General features: G+C 37.9%; 1 protein-coding gene across 2 annotated transcripts in view; it reads right to left on the bottom strand.

Annotated features, from left to right (window-relative positions):
• The window catches only part of LOC114462450 (glypican-1-like), a 54,064-nt gene that overhangs the window by 4,914 nt on the left and 29,538 nt on the right, over positions 1 to 19,612 (bottom strand). For both annotated transcript variants that reach the window (XM_028445293.1, XM_028445294.1), the window contains exons 2-8: positions 11,662 to 11,820; positions 9,548 to 9,765; positions 8,537 to 8,710; positions 7,384 to 7,549; positions 5,304 to 5,434; positions 3,879 to 4,016; positions 1,481 to 1,611 (exon numbers count right to left, since the gene is read on the bottom strand). In XM_028445293.1, the coding sequence (XP_028301094.1) occupies positions 1,481 to 1,611; positions 3,879 to 4,016; positions 5,304 to 5,434; positions 7,384 to 7,549; positions 8,537 to 8,710; positions 9,548 to 9,765; positions 11,662 to 11,820 (1,117 nt within the window). The remainder of the gene's footprint in view (positions 1 to 1,480; positions 1,612 to 3,878; positions 4,017 to 5,303; positions 5,435 to 7,383; positions 7,550 to 8,536; positions 8,711 to 9,547; positions 9,766 to 11,661; positions 11,821 to 19,612) is intronic.

The following is a 19,612-nucleotide window of genomic DNA, read 5'->3' on the forward strand; positions in this document are numbered from 1 at the left end:
GGAAACAACAAAACATTTTATAGTAATTTGGTGTGTTTTTCTGTTGTTCTGTGTATTGTTGTTGTCTTGCTCATAATGAGGCACTTTGTGCATTCCTATTGCTCTTTTGTGTATTTTTTCCTGTAAAATATGTTTTTTGGAGTCATATTGTAGATTTGTGTTGTCATGTTGCGTTTTACTTTGGAGTTAACTTTTGTGTATTTCTGTTTTGCTTGTTTGTTGGTACTGTAAGTTTGCAGAGTCATTTACTGTGTTTTTCTTGTCTTTTTTGTGCTTTTGTCATTTTTTTGTAATTTTGTATACTTTTTTGAGTCATTTTGTGTATTTTTGTTGTCGTTTCGTGTTGTTTGGAGTCATTTTGTGTATTACTGTCATTGTTTTGTTCATTTTTGTAGTATTTTTGTGTGATTTTGGAGCATTTTTTGTGTTTTTTCTTGTCTTTTACTGTATTTTCCTGCAAAACTGTAATTCTTAGTATTTTTTAATGTGTTCTTGCTTTTGTTTTGCACATTTTTCTGTCATTTTGTACGTTTACTTTGGGGGCCGCATAAAATTAGACGGAGGGCCGCATGTGGCCCCCAGGCCGCCAGTTGCCAATGACTGCACTAAAGCATCTCATCTAATTTGGTGCAGACTCCAAAACAAATCCCCCAAAATTGTTGAAATGAATATAAAAGCCAACATAACAGAGAACACAGAAAACAACAGAAAAATGGACAAAATGTCAATAATGGTACAAAAAAAATAACAACAAAAGCCCACAAAAATATTTAAAAGACATACAAAATTTTTCATAAATCAACACATACAAAATGACATGTCAACAAATAAACAAAATTACAGAAAGTGACACAGAATAACAACAAAAACACACAACTCGTCAACACAATTACAGAAAATGGCTCAAAAACACTAAAAACAATCACACATAAAGACAACAGAAAAAAACAAAACCCTTTGCTATTTCTTGTATTAATGCTCAGATTGGTCATTATTCTAAACGCTGACATGAATGTTGACATTAGATCAGTTAAACACATTCTTATTGTTTCCCAAATGAGGTAAAAAGTGCAGAGAATGTTTTCCGTGCCCAGCATAATCCTGGGCACGGATTTTGATTTGTAGCTCAAAGTGTATAATTCTCTTTATAATTGCACTATTTGTCATGTTGTCAGCCTTTGTATTTGTTTGGATTTAATTACAAGTTTCCCTTTTGCATTTACAGTAAATGCAACATAAAAAACTACATTTTATTCCTAACACGCAAACCACAAACTTCTAAGTTGGGTTTGTAAAGGTCACAGTCTAGATTTATAATAAGATAAATGACTGAGGACATTTCTAGTGGATGAAATATCGACCGTTATTCTTTGATTCATTTCTGTATCAAATCTGTTTTTTACCATTTGTGTTCAAACCCATTACAAAGTTTTCCCAACAAGTAATTATTTCTATGCTGAATCCTCGTTGTCTCTCTTACCTGGCTTTGGAGATTCCATTCCAGCATTTATCCTGAGACGTGCTGTCTGCAGACAGTTTGTTGCAAAGAGCCACTGGGAGCTGAACCCAGTACTGACGCATCTCCCTCAGCTTACTGGAAAGATCAGAGACCTGAGGAACCAAGATCATCATCATCATCAGTGAGTTATTCTGGACATTTATCAAAATGCCATCAGATCAAATCCAAGCCCAACTCCTTCTTAACTATTGAATGAATAAATGAACTTTATTTTTTGCTTGAGTTACGTACCATCAAAGACCCGCCCCTTTTCAAAGCAAAGCTAAAACCTCACCTGTTTAGAAAGGTGTTTGATGCATAGTTCTGTGGCACTTTTAAATGAGATCATGGTCTGTTGTTAATTATATAGTACATTATGCTGTTTTTAAATTGTATTTTTTATTATGTAAAGCGCTTTGGTCCACTTTGGTTGTTGTAAAGCAAACTTGATTTGATAAATAAATTCAATAAAAATTCAAAACAAATATCAACGTATAATACATATGCTGCAAAAGGAAAAAAAAGAGGAGTATAGACCCTTTGATTGTTTGTAAACATTGTGACGTACAGTAATTTGTTGGGCGGGGCTTAGCCTGGAGGCAAAAAACCACCATTGTCTTTGTTTTTTCTGAGCACGAGTGTCCGCTGGAATCCTATAAAACTTTCATTTACGTCCACTAATGTTAGTTATTCCTCCTATTCTGGAACCCAAACACACCACAAAGCTGGAACATTACTAGCCTTCACAGTCTTTAGCCAGTGGCGTTTCTTGTTTTTGCCTCCAGCCATGTCACTCGTGACGTGGGCCATTAAGGGGTCTGTACACTTATTTGTAGTCTTTATTCCTTTTATATTTCTGGCCATGAATACGATTTATTCATACATGGGGAGATTTAATCCAATTAAAGCTTATTTTTTGCTGTGAGTCAGTGTTCCAGTTGTGTTTACTTTAGTCAGTTTAATACTCTCTCTCTCTCTCTCTCTCTTTCTCCTTTGTATTTATTTCACTTCGTCAGTAAATAGGCCCCGCCTTCTTTGTTCTTCTTTGCATTACCCGTCACTCTGTGGCTGTGTTCGAAATTGTATACTAATGTGCTACTCATACTCAGTCTGACGCCAAAATTAGTATGTAGTGCATCCACCGCTGAGTTTTTTCTTCTCACTGTCGCTAAATGCTTGTTCATGTGGATCTTGTTGGATTCTTTCTTTCTTACTATGGACCCTATGTTTTGTTAAGCGCCTTGAGATGACTTTGTTGTAGTTTGCGCTATATAAATAAAGTTTAATTGAATTGAAATGAAATTCAATTAGATAGTACGAAAAGATTGAGTATGCGAGAAATACACGAATGTATACTATATCAGGATATTTTTTAAGTATGTACGGTGGCCACACTAGTCATACTCAACTGCCCCATGATGCATTGCGAGCGGAATGTATAATCATCCTGAGACCAGCTTCAAGTTAAAAATCAAACATCCCCTTTTCAAAATAAAAGCATCTCTTCTTGTCTTCCATTCTTTTTTAACACTTTTGTAAATAGGGCTCTTGTTTTGAAGTTAAACGGTAGTTTTGTCCAGCGATTCTCAACTGATGGGTCGGGACCCAAATGTGGGTCGCGGACCTGTGCTATGTCGGTCGCGGACAGCTGGTCAAAAAAAAAAAAACTTGATATCTCTCGTGTTGGACTTGTTTTTTTATTTTGACAGGCATGCTGTGAAATGCATCTTGCACAGGAAAATATATGGACTTATGTTTTTAAAAAGATTATAGACTATGTGTGTGTTTTCAACTGCTATAATTGATAAACTAAATTTGGTTGGTAGAATTCTAAAAATGTGGGTCCCAGGGTGAGACCAGTTGAGAACCCCTGGTTTAGTCAGTAGCACAATGTAGGGTCTCCGAAAATCTACAAAATGTCGGCATGCAATGTGTTTTCTGCGAGTTTTATGGATTAAATGAGCACATGTTGATATTCTACTTAGTTACTTTCTCACTTAAAATGTTTTCAGAACTTTCAAAGGTGGAGAATTAATGGAGATATTTAGCCTCAGTGTGATTCAGGTTTTTGTCGTTGTAGGTTTGAAATGCATCTTGGGTAAACTTGGAAGCATACTTCAGTGGGAACGGTCACCCTCCTAATCCACCTAATCACTAATAGTAAATACAAGATAATAAATGTTCATTGAGGGTGTAGTGTGTAGTACGTTAGTATGCAATTTCACACCAGTGTCCCAGGAAGGGGGTGTTACTTTGAAAAACGTATTATCTACACTCACTGAATACGTCACACCTGTGGCTACTGTGAAAAGTAATTACCAATAACTTTTAGTGAATATAAACGTGACCTAAAAACAACTGAAGCAAAGTTTGTACAAACCTGCATCTCCAGGCGTAGTCCAGCGCTCTGAGACAGTTTATAGTCTGAGACGCTCAGAGAGCCGCTCTTTCTCTTTGACTCATGTGTGGACGGAATACCAGTTCCTGGTTCACCTGGACTTCCACACGTCTGATACACCTACACACAAACACACTGAAACTTAACTGATCTCTCTAATGTTGGTTTGTTTTATTAAAGTTGGCTACAACAGCATGATAAAGAACATCTGTGCTACAGGATATTCTACGGCATAGACTCGCTGCTACATCTGTAACATCTGTTTGAACCACAAAAAGATTAAGGGACCACATACGGCCCTATAAACTGATAAAACAAAAATAAAGAAACAACCCCCCCCCACAAAAAAAAAACGTAATTAAAGATTTTGGAAGAATATGAAGCCCAATATATAGACAAAATAACTCCAAAAAAACACAAAACAAAGCAAAATGCACAAAACCTCACCAAAAGTAAGCAAAACAACAACAAAAACACACAAAAGATTGCAAAATAGACAAAACCACTTGAAAAATACGCAAAATGATATCAAAGACACAAAAAAAACATGTACAAAATTATTCCAAAAACAGACAATATGCTAACAAATTACCCTGAAGGAGGAAAAACGCTCCAAAAACTGAAATATAGAAAATTAGTCCAAAAGAATGACAAGAACACACAAAGTTATCACAAACATACATAATATTTTTGAGATATTGGAAGATGAAAAAGGAAAAAAATAAGGACGCATTAAAATCAACATATACTCACCTAAATTGGCCATATCTCGAAAAGTATTCAACCGATCAAACAAAAAATGTATAGTGTGCCTATTGAATAATTGTCTAACAATTGGTAAAAAATTCCTAATTTTTGGAGACCGAAGTGCGTAGACCATTATTTGTGACATTGAATGGCTGTTAAGGGGATCATCAAAGGTAAATATGAAATAGCAGATGTAGTTTCATCACATATTTGTTCCAAGATGTGTCTCAACTGCTAATTTTTAGTTCAATTTTCTGGACTTCAAATAAACGAAGATCTGTGAGAGGAAGTGCGGGCTGGTTCCAGTTTGTGAGTCTAAAAAACACCACTAGATGTCCCCACAGACAAACACAGCCTCCACACTCTCTCAGTTTACATGATGTCACATTTATCTGCTTGGATTTTTCTCCAGTTTCTTTCCAAAGTGCAAAAATTAGGAGTGGATGACCTCAGGGAGTAAATGTGTATGTGTGCGCTGAATGAGAGGGAATGTGTTCATAAATGTCTCACCCTGAGACTCTGGCCCTGAAGGCAACCTCTCATTGTGTCCATGACTTTGTGTTTGGCGTTAATCTTTCCCATGGGAATGAAAAGCGAAACAGCAAAGAGAAAAAGATCTGATGTTGGGATGTAATCAGAGAAGACGATCAGATGTGTTACCTTGGCTGTGAAGGCCTCCATGTTCTCCTGCAGGTAACGCACAGCCTCCAGGATCCGAGCAGGGATGGAGGACAGCACCACGTCCAGGCTCGGCTCCGCTCGGAAACTTGATGCCACCTGGATCATTGTGTCTACGGAGAGGTTTTAACACACCGTCACTTTTCATAGCTGACATATTTTTGAACGTTTAGCTCACTTTCCTCACATTTATTCATTTTTCTTTCATTTGTGACAGAAATTCCCATTAAACAGCATGTTCTCTGTCATTGCTAAAAATGTGTATGCAAGAAAAATACATCTAAATGTTAAATGTACATCTAAATGTTAAATGTAAATCTAAATGTTTAATGTAAATCTAAATGTTAAATGTAAATCTAAATGTTAAATGTAAATCTAAATGTTAAATGTGAATGTAAATCTAAATGTTAAATGTAAATCAAAATGTTGAATCTAAATCGAAATATTGAGTCTAAATCTAAATGTTTAAATCTAAATGTTAAATCAGTCGTCAAGTGTGAAGCTCAATGTTTAAAAATTATGCAAAGTGGGCAGTTGGCAACCGTTTTAACATTTAGATTTAACATTTAGATTTAATATTTACATTTAGATTCATTTTGCATGTTCACATATTTTTACCAATGATATAGAACATGCCGTTTTAAGTGAATTTGTCTGAAATGACAGAAAAATTAGCTAAATGTGAGGAAAGTGAGCTTCATGTCAAAAATACGTCGGCGATGACACAGTGAGCGAGTTTTTAGATTCGAAACCAGACTTTGATTTAATGATGTTCAGATCTCGCCGAGAGAAGACGGAAGCGCGAAAGCAACAACAAAAAAAAAAAACTGTACACAATCCGACAAACACCTGCAAACTCAGCCCTATGTGAGTTTCCAAGGCAGGCGAATGGTTTCAAACAAGCCGAATCAAGTCAATGCCAACGACGCACACGGATAAACCAGCCACGCCCCAAAGGTTTGAGCCTCAGCTTCCACTTCTAAACATCCTGAAGAAGCCTCAGAGTTCAAGTGGAGATCAGTCATTCTCACTAATGCTTCCAGACACTCCCATTTCACTTTATTGGGAATTCTTCAGATATTTGACCGAGGTTGAAAAACAATTTTTCCTTTGTGGCTTAACTTTCTGTATGGCTTCCAACCACTGTGCTCTAACACAAGTTAATTAACAGTAAACGGTGCATATTTTGTTAGAGACAAGCCTAAATGCCTTTGTTGTTGCAGTAATTCATGACCCGCCATGTCAATAGGTGGCAGTATGGAGCAGAAAAGGACAGTGTTATTTGTTTGTTGTTGTACATACTTTGGCTGTGTTCGAAATGTTATACTAATGTACTACTCATACTGAGTGTGAGGTTAAAATGAGTATGTAGTGCATTCATGTTAGATAATATGAAAAGATTGAGTGCATGAGAAATACCCAGATGTATACTATATCGGGACATTTTTGGAGTATGCACGGTGGGCACACTACAATACTCAAAAGCCCCATGATGCATTGGGGGCAGAATATAAAATCGTCCTGGGACCAGCTTCAAGCTAAAAACCAAACATCGCCTGTTCATAACAAAAGCATCTCTTTCATTCGTTTTTTAACCCTTTTGTAAATATGGCTCTTGTTTTGAATTTAACCAAATTTTGGTCAGTAGCACAATGGAGGGTCTCTGAAAATTTCCGAATTGTCGGCATGAATGTGTTTCCATGAGTTTTATGGATCAAATGACCACATGTTGATATTCTACTTGGTCACTTTCTCACTTAAAATGTTTTCAGAACTTTGAAAGGTGGAGAATCAACAGAGATATTTAGCCTCAGTGTGATTCAGATTTTTGTCGTTATAGGTTTGAAATGCATCATGGGATACTTGGAAGTATACTTCAGTGGGCACGGTCATCATCCTGACCATACGTATAGTATATAGTAGACAGTATATACTCATTGAGTGTGTCGTGTATAGTGTGCCATTTCAAACCCAGGGTTATCTTTCCCATTAGAAGTTACTTGAACAGAAAAACGAGACTGATAAGTGGTCACGTGACCAGATGCAGGGCGTAATCTCTCACCTATAAGGTTCTGCCACTCTGGGTCGAGATCGGCCTGGTTGGCCAGACAGCCCTTCATGACGTTGGAGCAGTACCCGGTGCAGGGTTTGACGGACGGCAGGCCCCGACAGTGAGGGCAGTACACCAGCCTCAGCAGGGCCTTCACACACTCAGGGCTGAGAGGAACCTGATGGACATGGACAGCACTGTCAGTCTCAGGCTGCAGCCACAAAAGTTTAGCTTTCTTATTTCAACTTTTACTCCCATACTCCACATATGTCTTGGTGACTTTCTCTATTGATTGTCAAGGGATTTAACTAAAGCCATCAGAGGAAACTATTGTCAAGTTTTAAATACAGTTTGTCCTTTGTGTCGCTCTCCTCTCTCTATTGTTCTTTTACAATTCTAAGCCTTCATTTTAGTAGGAAAGCTTGGGGGAAAAAAGCTGAAAGTTTTCCAGAGTATGATTTTCTAAGTTCAAATAATTCAATCTCACGCAAGCTTTAAGAAAACTCTTCAAACAATCTCAACTGTTAAGGGGACGGCCCACTTAATTTTTAGCGGTCCAAAAAGCAAACGCACAAAATGACTGTAAAAAGGCACAAAATGAAAACAAAAACACACTAAAAAACTCAAAAATACACAACAAAAATACAAAATAACTCAAAAATACACAACATAAATACAAAATAACTCAAAAATACACAACATAAATACAAAATAACTCAAAAATACACAACAAAAATACAAAATAACTCTAGAAAGATATAAAAAAGACAACAAAAATACACAAACTCCAAAATGACATATAAATGCAAAATAAAATTTCCAAAATGTCTCCAAAGAGAATAAAAATACATAAAAGGACAACACAAATACACAAAATTACTCCAAAAAGACACAAAATGACTCAAAAAAAGACACAAAAGGACAACAAAAAAATTCATAAAATTACTTAAAACACACAAAAATCTTTGTTGTTATGTGTGCTCAGATTGATCATTATTCTAAATGCTGACATGAATGTTGATAACATGGCCCAATCACATTTTTGTGGCTCCAGTTTGTGATAAAAGTTGGTCATGTCAGCTCTACGCATCTCAGCGATGGTGATAAGTTACAGCCATAGCCATAGCGGGTTGCCATATGTGTTAATGTGAGTAGAAGGACTCACCTGTGAGACCTTCCTGACCACCTCCGAACTGACTAACAGTCCCTGGACAAACGATCTGGCCGTGACAAAAGCCCGGATCACCTTTGCCTTCATGTCCCGAGGGACGTCTCCAAATGGCCGCAGTGTCTCCTGTTGCTTGGCGACACATTCAAGGTAATCCTCTGATAAGGTGACCTGTCAGACAGAGATGACACGTTGAAAGAAAGAAAGAAAGAGGCGGGGCTGAGAAAACATTTAGAAACTGTACGCAAAGTCTTTTCATCAGAAGAATGGAAATACAGAGAGAGAACTATAAGCAGCTCAGATGTTTATTTAATCCTCATATTATCCACAAATATTACAAACACATTTTACCCTTGAGGTCCATCTGACCTCTGGGATATTTGTCTGCAGAAAATGATTTTCAGAAAATCATTGACCAAGTTTTTGTGTCAGGCACTTTGTTTATTTGTTGAATACAAAAATAACTCCATGATAATGAAACCTTGACCTGTTCTCTAGCGCCACCATCAGGACAAACTTTTAAATAATATTTAATTTATATTGAATAGTTTTCACCCAAATCTTTTAATTAATGACCACAATATTGTGTTTTCAGTTTTCAGTTTTAGAGTTAATGTATCTTGAAAATCTTCATCAAATATTTTCTAATTTGGGATGCACATTCATGACTCTCACACAATGAACCATATTGACTTATGTTGGTAATTCCCTCCTTTCCTCTCATAACCATATTTATTTACTTATTTGTATCTCTGTTTTTGTAATATATTTGGGGTTATTCACTATAAAGTCCTCTGTCTCCGACACATCCTCCTCTAAGTCACTTTCACTGTGAAAGAGCTGTTCCAAAATGAGGATAATGTCTCTCCCCCACCCACCACGTCAAGTATAAACTCTGCATCTGCTGGTGTGGGAATGTAAGGTTACACACATTTTACACAGCTAAAAGTGCTTGGGGTCAAATTGACCCCAGAGGAATACTAATGTGTGGCTGTGGTGTGCACTCACGTCTGCAGGGGAAGAAGCCTTGAACGCTCGCTCCAAAAGCCGTGACCAGAACTCGGACAGGTTCTCATCCAGGTTGAGGGCGGAGCCTCGGTAATACTGGCGCAGGTCGGTGTAGAGGTCTGCGAAGAGGCGAGTGTTCTGGGAGTACAGGGACCCTAGGGGGGACAGGGCATCCTGCAGGGCGCGTTCCGATCCACTGTGCAGCTCGGTGAAATAGGCTGATGGAGAAAGAAAACAGTTAAACAAAAAAAAAAATGTACACAAAGGCAAACACAAAATAGAAAATATCTGTCTCACTTAATAGTTACAATGAACTGATCTTTTCTTCCAGAGTCCAGGTTAAAGTGAGGCATCACAAACCTGCTTCCATGAGTCCCTACACCATGGGTGTCAAACTCGCAAAGTGCAATTACATCAATATTGTGCGCTCATCACTGTATATATATAGTATAGTGTATAAACACATTCATGTCTATTATTTTAATTTGAGAATTGTTAAATATGCATCAAGTACCGTATAGTAGCCGCCAGGGTAGGGTCAATTATAATTGTAATCTCGTAATTGATAAATAATTACAATTACAACAGAATTATAATTGTAATTGAAAAACTATGTTGCTGTTGTAATTGTAATTGGCATGAAAATTCTATAAAAACTGTCAATTACAATTTATTGAAATGCAAACTTGGGGAACAATGTCATAGTTCTATGGCTTACATACAGTATATCTAGTTAACAATTCTTAAAATATGTTTAGTATTTATTTTTTCCACTACCTGCCTGAATCATTTTAATATGTAAAAAAAAAGACTGAAATCAACGTTATATTGACAGAAAAAAGGCTCAGACGCCGACACCAAAAACATTAATACCAATATTTTTCATTGATTAGGAAGCCTAACAAGGTAACCAAGGGATGAAAAACAAACTGGATGATAGATAATATGTTTTAGGGTATTTTACAGCTGATTTAAGATATGGGTCCTGTTATCATAACAGAAAGCTAACACAAGAGGAAGGTTACGTTTTATGAGGTTATTTATTAAAGGCTGAAGTAATTGTGATTCATTATAAATGAACTATATTAATTGTAATTGACTTTTAAGAGAAATAATAATAATAATAATAATTTTAATTAAAATTGGAAAAAATGTCGATAATAGTTGTAATTGAATATAGATAATTAACTGTAGTTGACCCTATACCTGGTAGCAGCACTGTGTAACCTGACTGCCTCCTTTTAAACATGAGCTTTCATGTCTGCCTAGGATTGTGGAATGTAGCAATAATCATCTATGAGATGATTGTATTATAATGTTGATCTAAACTGGAAACCAATTGTAAGAGTCTCTGCAGCCAGACGGGTAGAAAAGGAGATGAAGGTCAGACAGGAAGAGTGAAGGAGTCAGTGAGTGGGTTTTTCCTTTGTGCTTCAAAGCTCTAGTCGTGGACCAGTGCCAGACCTGCTTTAAACACTAGCAGATGGATCAGCACCACATTACTGCTACACCGAGGAGGAGGTGGCCACTGTCTTCTCCTAATGGCCCCGTCCTCGCTCATTCTTCACTCACTTTAATACATATTTATTAGGTTTCTCACAATCACACACTTTTTTTTCCACTCGGTGCCAGTGGGTGTTGTCTTGTTCTTCTATGTATTCCTCGCTTTCTTTCTGATGTGCAGTGATCTGAGGATTTGGCTTCTCAGTGGGTCAACTGCTCATTAGCTGAACCAGGCACTGCCCCAGGGGACACCTCAGTGTGTGCGTGTGTGTGTGTGTGTGTGTGTGTGTGTGTCATCTGAAATGAGGGGATCGGCTTATCGCGTTTCATTGTGTCTGGTTGACTGTTCTCATTATAGCACCAAGTGAGGGGTCCTTTTTACATGCAGCATACAAACACACATGTGCACGCGTTTGCACACACACACACAACAGCGCGCACACACACACACACACACACACACACACACACAGATTTATGTACACGCTCAACCTTCCTAATGATTGTGCTGGAGCAAACAAAGAACACACAGCGAGAGCTGGTAGAACAACGCATGAATGTCACTCTACACGTACAAAGCATGTACACACACACACACACATGGTTCTTACTGTCAAAACTCCTGTGTAGAGCGTTGAAGACGGCCTGTAGAGATCTTCCAGCTTCTCTGATCAGACCCTCGGTCTCTCTGGAGCTGATCCCAGTCAGGTTGTCCTCCACAGCGCTGGTACAGCAGGTGGGACCCTGAGGACAAACCCTCAGATGTTCACCTGTACAATGAGACAAACACACATGCTGCTGAATGAAGTATTTAAAAATGTACAAATCAAATAGATTTCCCGTTTTTATTTGTTTTTTTTTACAAAAAAGGACACAAACAATGCTGCTACTTCCAGTGTAATAAAGAGATAAAATAAAGACAGAGAAACATGCTTCATCGACATAAAAACACTGCTTAACTTTCTTTATTGCAAATGCAACACACCAACTTCTGCTTCTGGCCTTTCAAAATAAGATAACTTCCTTCATCTCCTGTTTCCTGGTAGAACATCGTGAAAAAATGAGTAACTAGGAATAATTTGGAGACAAGACAATCATCACAGAGTAAACTTTATTAATGTTTAACGGTATAAAAAAAATCTATTTGCCGATATTTCACCGTGCGAATGTCAAATCAATCCCAAAAAAATGTCAAATAGATTTAAAAAAACCAACAACATTTAGGGGCGGATTCACTCAAGGTTTAGGGGTATTAAAACGTGCAAACATCAGGGAATCAAGACTGTGCGTCTCCTGCACTTCACAGTGCGTCCACAATCCATTTAGTGCGGAGCTCCATGAATGTCGCTCCGGAGGCACTGCTCCAGTGAGCTCCTGTGTCTTTCTCTCCATGTTTTGACCGTCAAACTCTCGTCTCGCATTGATGCAAGGAGCGTCAGGCCAGAATCAGCTGAACAGCTGTGCAAATTATGAAGCGATGGAACAATGTCCATGAGAGTGCAAGACACAGCGTTGCTCAGGAGCTCAGACCTGCTGGATGATGTTTTCCGTGGACTCATAAGAGCAAAGCTACATGAACTGATGGAGCAGCCACCTTAAATTAGGGGGAGAAAATAACATTAAGTTTTAAAGTTTATTAAACAACATTTACATTTGCTTATTTTGTTTTCTACATATTGGATGTTTGTGCAGCAGACAGAGAAGTCCACATGCCTGCAATGGAACTTCTACAAGTGTCATTGTGTGCTTCTGTGCACTCACCTCTGGAGCAAAATGTTCATTTAAACAAAGCGGTCTCAACCACATCTAAACGCACACTTATTAGTGCCGCAATGATAGTGATTCCCCACAGCAGGTGAAGAAACAGCTTCACCAAAGGATTTAGCGACGTATCTGGTTTATTACCCTTTGTTTCAGATCGTAGTGAATCCGCCCCTCAATTGTGTCAATGAACCACATCCTCTATGCATTTTAGCTGAAGTTCATTGCACTTTATTTTCATAAAACATATGGGCACTTTCATAGAATCTGAAGAATCAGAATCTGTTGTAGAAGCAAAAGTAAAACTTTTATGAAAAATCTAATTTGACAGTTTGATAAACCTACCACTTGTTTTGACATTAGTACTTGAATTACTATTAGTTACCCTTTACTTTTAAGTTCAAAAATGTTTTTATAATTTGTATTTCATACCATTTATATTAGCTGGAGCTTACTAAGCACGATCGTTTCTACTGCTTATTGCTAATTACTTGCTCTCAACAAAGGGGCATAAATACAGGATTATATAAAATGAGTGATTCATTGTGATAGTGTACTATAAGCTGACTTGTCTGGATCAAAGTTTGTGCTCTGCTGCAGTGCGACACAGCACAGGAACCTAACAAGCAGAATAGAATGCTGCACGAAAAGAGACAACAGCATTTGTGAACAAGTTGGCATATAGATATTATTGCATATTAATATTCATATGTCCATTACTGTTATCCATCCATATCAGTACTCGTGTTGTGTTCATTTTAGATGCAAGCAACTGCTGCACGTTTCCAATTTTATCAGATTATTACCAAAAATAGAACAGACAAAAGACGCCTGTTTGAATTGCAAATGCAGAGACACATAACCATTTTTTCTTTTTCTTTTAATCTTTGAACCTGTGACTAAATATTGATCAAAAGGAGGAGGGATCATAAAATGTTGCAACATGATGTGGATTTCTTTCTGACTTCTTCTTTTAATTTTTTTTCAGGTCCAATCTTTGGGGAATTTTTAGGCTCACAAGGAAAATACTGTTACATCCCTTCACCAAGTCTGCCAGACAGCCTGGAAAGCAGTGAGCAGTCCCTGGATAGACTGGTTGCTGCAAGATGTGTGCGTGGGTGTGCATGTGTGTGTGTGTATGTGTGTGTGTTTCTAGGAAGGTTAAGGGTGCGTAAGCCCCCCAGAGCTGTGTGCATCACTGCTCCCTTGGTTTTTAACAGGTTCTGTGCTGCTGCTGTGTGTGTGTGTGTGCGTGTGTGTGTGTGTGTGTGTGTGTGTGTGTGTGTGTGTGTGTGTGTGTGTGTGTGTGTGCATGTGTGTGTGTGTGTGTATCAGTTGTGGGGCAGAATTTGCCCACCATGTTAAGTGGAGCAGAAGAGGAGACGCCTTCATCATCGTGGCCTCATAAATCTTTTATTTGCTCTTGAAGTGTGTGCGTGTGTGTGTGTGAGAGAGAGAAATAAACTAGTAATATTTGTATTAGGGATGTAAGGGTATATCTTAAATCTAATAAATAAATAAAAATTTTATCAGCGGGGATTCAAATCTATACAGCACAGTACGTGCATCAATGCTGCCACCTACTAACATGGAGGATTTTGCCCTGTCAGTCAAGGGAAATCATGGAAATTAAATAACCGATTGACTGATTGATTGATTGATTATACTTTATTAACCCCTGAGGGGAAATTCAGTTTCAGTTATATCCCGACCAAGAAACATGAAAAGACAATCACATATAACATGGAGGAACAGGAACAGAACTGTGGAGCAGCCAGCAGCAGGGCAGCGCTCCGTTTCTTAGATGAGAAATATGGAACAATAGGTAGGAAGAAGAGGTAAAAAAAGGCAAAACCAAAGTAGGCCCATGTAGAAAGGGGTGGAGTTTGGGATCATGAAAAAACTAATCAGCAAATATTGCAACAAAAACCAACATTCAATTCAATACAACAGCACGTTAGCACAGGGGATGGGTCTTAGTATGGGTAGTTTGCAGGTCAGCCACAGGGTGGCGCTGACCTTACGGCTCACCTTTTGCTGCCATCTGCATGCAGGTAAGAGGGGTTGGGGCCACAGGAGACTGTGAAGAAAGGGGTTGTGTGTGTAATGTGGGAGTGAAAGTCAGTGACGTGTAGGCGTAAGCCTGTTTTCTGAGACTCTGCTGCAGTCTCTCACAGTTTGTCTCAAAAGGCGATGATGTGGGACAGCGTTGGTGTAGAGATGACCTCAAGAGACTTCGTTAGCCGAACCAGATCCCAGGTGTTCATGGGAAAGTGGAGTAAAGGTCAGAGCATCGAATCAACATCCATCCATGGAAGAGTGTGCAGAAAAAACAGACCTTGACAACAGGCTGTTCATCTCAGGGTCCAAATGAGATAAAATAAGTTGTTTTCAGACGGACTAGATGCAACAATGACTGCAGCCCTATTGTTCCTGGTCATTCCCATAATCCAATAATGTGGCCTTTTCCCTTGACACAAACTCTCCAGTCCTGTTTAAGTTCACACGGTGGTTTCCATCTGAGAGTTCGGCCCCTTTCCGTCGTTGACTAGCGTCTTCCAATAACGTAACGTAATCCGAATTTTGCGATAAATCAGGAAAATGCCAGTTCCAAACAGCAGAAGACCTGTTATCATAGTTCCAATCTGGTCTGTTGACATCTTCCACATCCTCAGGATATCCGGGATGTCCAATTGCCCGACCTCCTCTTGAGAAATCTGACCAATAGCATAGAAAGACCAGCTGATCAATTCCATGATTCAGATTTAAGGATCAGGATGCGGATAGAGGCTGTAGTTTAAGACCAGACAAAAACAAGACAAAGAGCAGCAAGCAGGGAAAAAGGAGGGAGCGAAGGAAAAAGCAGCCGTCTCCTCTGAGAGCAAGGAGGGGGAAAAAAGTAAGTCTAACATTAATAATAACCTTTTTGGACCACTTGTGTTAAACTGGACAATGATGTAGTGTACACATGATTGAATGACTTGAAGAAATGTGCAGATTATTTTGAGAAAAAGAAGGTAGAAGGTTATAAGAAAAACTATATTTGTTTTCAAAAATTCTTGACTGACTTGACTAATATTTTAGTTTTTTTTAAAATATCATCTCTATGTATTCAAATTGAATCGTAGGTTTACTGCATCCTTACACCCATAATTTGTAATGTAACAAAAACACCTTTAGGTGCCTCCTCCGTCAGATATGTCAATGCTTAACATCATTGTGACAGTGGACTTCACTTTGAATAGAGCTCAAACCATCACACACACACAGCTCATGGATCGGTCAAGACTCTAATGTCATATTGTCATGTTCACGGGTGTCAGAAGCTCTCAGATGCTTCCATCTGAACACGTCACACCAAAGACAAAGTGCATTTTTTTCACACCTCCGAATTTTTTTTTTTAAAGATAATACATTCATTTATTCAGAAAACTTTTGTCAGAAAATGTAGTTAAAAATTTACTTTGATCTCCTGACATGTTTCGACTGCCAACTGTCAGTCTTCTTCAGAGGCATCTACTGATCGCTTTCATGTGTCCTTATGAGTTCTTTCTGAGCGTGGCCAACATGAGAGTTCTCTCAGAACTTTTTGTCTGATAAAAATATGCAAAGCACACTCTTGTATACAGTGTTGGGCAAGTTACTCTAAAATTGTAATACATTTTATATTACTAGTTACACACAAAAAAATGTAAAATAAGCCTTAGAGCCAAAAGGGCTATATACCAAGTTTGTATAACTTATGTCTAAATAATAAAATAACTTAGGACCGGAGCATAGCCAAATAGATATTATATCACAATGCAGAGAAAGAGGTAGTATTTACAGTGGTGTCTTCAAGACTTTGACTTTTTTTTTTTTCTCAAACGACTTGCGTTATTGAGTAATATATTGCCAATTTTTGTTTCAGTAATGCAAAACAAGAACAAGCGGGTCTGAAAATGGATGTTTCAGTAATGTGTTATATTGTATTACTGTGTTACTGATAAAAGCAATATATTACAGTAACTCGTTACCTTTTTACAACACTGATTGTAAATGCATGAATTCTTAGTTCTTGAGTGTGTGATACATGACAATTAAATGTCACTGTGTTGTAGTGATTCATCTAACTTATAATTCTACTGTTAATCAGCATGATGTAACTGTGATCTGATAGGAACTGGTGTGTGGTTTTCACCTCACACACATACTGTAGATGTTGTTGGGCAGGTTTCAGGAGAGGTATACTATATGGTGCCAATCAAATTAGATATATTGAAATATTTTGGCAACAGTATATGGACGGGGGGCTTTGTGCTAAAAATCTGCATTTTTGAAGGTAGATGATATACAGGAGGAAAGGTTTGCAGAGAGTCAGGAGATTCTGAGCCAATGAAATCTGCTCCTCAGGGTGATTCGGCCAATCACTTGTTCTGCCCTCAGGCTACGGCGTGCATTTAGTTGCATCCACATCCTCATGAGAAAACACAAAGAGAGAGAGAGAGAGAGAGAGAGAGAGAGAGAGAGAGAGAGAGAGAGAGGAAAGGAGGGAAAATAATCATTTCTTTCCTGTTGTCAGCTTGTTGGTCAGTTGCCAATGTGTAGTTTTGTAAGCATCCGACCGCCTGAACTAATGCAATATTACTTTTATATTTATCAAAATTAGCTTGAATTTCCTGTATTTTTTATGTTTTTTTTTTGTAAATATGCTTTTCAAATAATAATAATAATAATAATAATAATAATAATAATAGATCAAATTTGTAGAGCACTTATTTGGACACTCAAAAGACGTTTAACATGGGGAATAAGACATAACAAAACAAAACAAAAGGGGTTTTTGGAAATGCCAGTGGGTTTTGAGTAATGATTTGAAGTTTGGTAGTGAGTCAGAGTTTCTAATGGGCGGTGGGAGTGAGTTCCAAAGGTGGGGGCAGCGATGGCGAAGGCTAGGTCTCCCAAGGTGCGGCGGTTAATGCGAGTGATGGGAGTGAGGCGGTTGGTGTCGGCTGAGCGGAGGTGGGGGGTGGGTTGGTGATGTTGCAGGAGCTCGGTGAGTTAGGGTGAGGCCAGGATATGGAGGGACTTGTAGGTGAGGAGGAGGAGCTTGTATTGAATGCGGTATTGAACGGGGAGCCAGTGGAGCTGTTGGAGGATAGGAGTGATATACATACATGACGCACACTTCTATGAGGTGTATATCAGTATTATAGTTATTATATAGCATTTCATCCACTGTTGATGGCTGCTGATACTGATGTAACACTACTCTAGTTTTGGAACAGGAATTTTTGGACAAGCTTGACTTCTTTTTTTTTTTTTTTTTTTTTTAAAGTCGTCATTTAAAATGAACAGGCGTTACTTAAAAATCCCAGCTAGTCAACACAAACCGCCTGATTACAGCACAGGAGCACACAAACACACAGTAAATGTGGAAAACACAGGTCTGTGACTTGTGTTTATGAAAGAAACTGCTTTTAATTTGCTTTGTGTGGATTCCAAGGTCGCACTATAAAATAAGAACGCCCAGAAAAACTGAACACAGACCAGACGACGGGTAACAATGTATATACATCTGAAAGAATGGGAACCAATTAGCAAGGAATGAAAAAAATACAATAAGACAAAAAGATAACAGTTTGTGTCTCAGTATGGGTTCTTTGTGAAGGCTTCTATTTGCAATACGATGTATGTCAGGGCCAATATCATAATATAGGATGGATAGAACAATCTTTATTATCATTGCACATGCATATGAAACTTCATTCTAAATCCTTTTCAAATCAGCATTCCAAGCATATTATTGAATAAACTGTAAAATGCAAGTTTTAAGGTACACAACGCGGTGAGCACACTAGACATATTCATTCCGAGTAGAACGTAAATACATCCTGGGACCGGCTACTAGTTAAAAATCAAACATCCCCTTTTCAAAATAAAAGCATATCTTCTTTTCTTCCATTAGTTTTTAACGATTTTGTAAATAGGGCTCTTGTTTTGAAGTTAACCAGAAGATTTGTCAGTAGCACAATGAAAATCACCGAAATGTCGACATGAAATGTGTTTTCCACGAGTTTTATGGATCAAATGACCACATGTTGATATTCTACTTGGTCATTTGTCACTTAAAATGTTTTCAGAATTTTCAAAGGTGGAGAATCAACGGAGATATTTAGCCTCAGTGTGCTTCCGGTTTTTGTCGTTGTAGGTTTGAAATGCATCTTGGGAAACTTGGAAGTATACTTCAGTGGGAACGGTCACTATACTAATCATAGTAGACAGTATATACTCATTGAGTTTGTAGTGCATAGTAAGGAGTATGCCATTTCAATTCACGTTTCAATAACTTAATAATCTTGTTGTGCGCAATACTGTCCCACCCCTAATATTGACAATGCAGATTATAAATGTTAGCTTGATTGGTGTTTGGTAAAATGTTATAACAGTAGTTATAACAATGTATAACAGTAAAAAAGATAGAATATACATAACTTGTAAAAATTACATCACAAAAAGAAACCTTTCAGTCTAAAATCATGACAAATATAATCCAAGGATTTTCTTGTAATCAAAGTAAAACCTATAATTCATGTTCCAAACCGTTCTCTTCTTTTATTGCATTAACCACTTTTACAATGTTGTGTTAAAACAGTGACAGTAGCAAGGTAAATAGTAAAGAAAATGTATTTTTACCACTGACCAGTCTGCTTATTATAAATAGAAGAAAGGTCACAACATTTCCCAACTCGTGCACTGGCTCAGATTAGGACAATCACGTTAAAGTGCTCTTTAGTAAAATAACATGCTTCTATTTGTGTC

Source organism: Gouania willdenowi, chromosome 4 (assembly GCF_900634775.1).
Source record: "Gouania willdenowi chromosome 4, fGouWil2.1, whole genome shotgun sequence".
In the NCBI taxonomy this organism is placed as follows: domain Eukaryota; kingdom Metazoa; phylum Chordata; class Actinopteri; order Blenniiformes; family Gobiesocidae; genus Gouania; species Gouania willdenowi.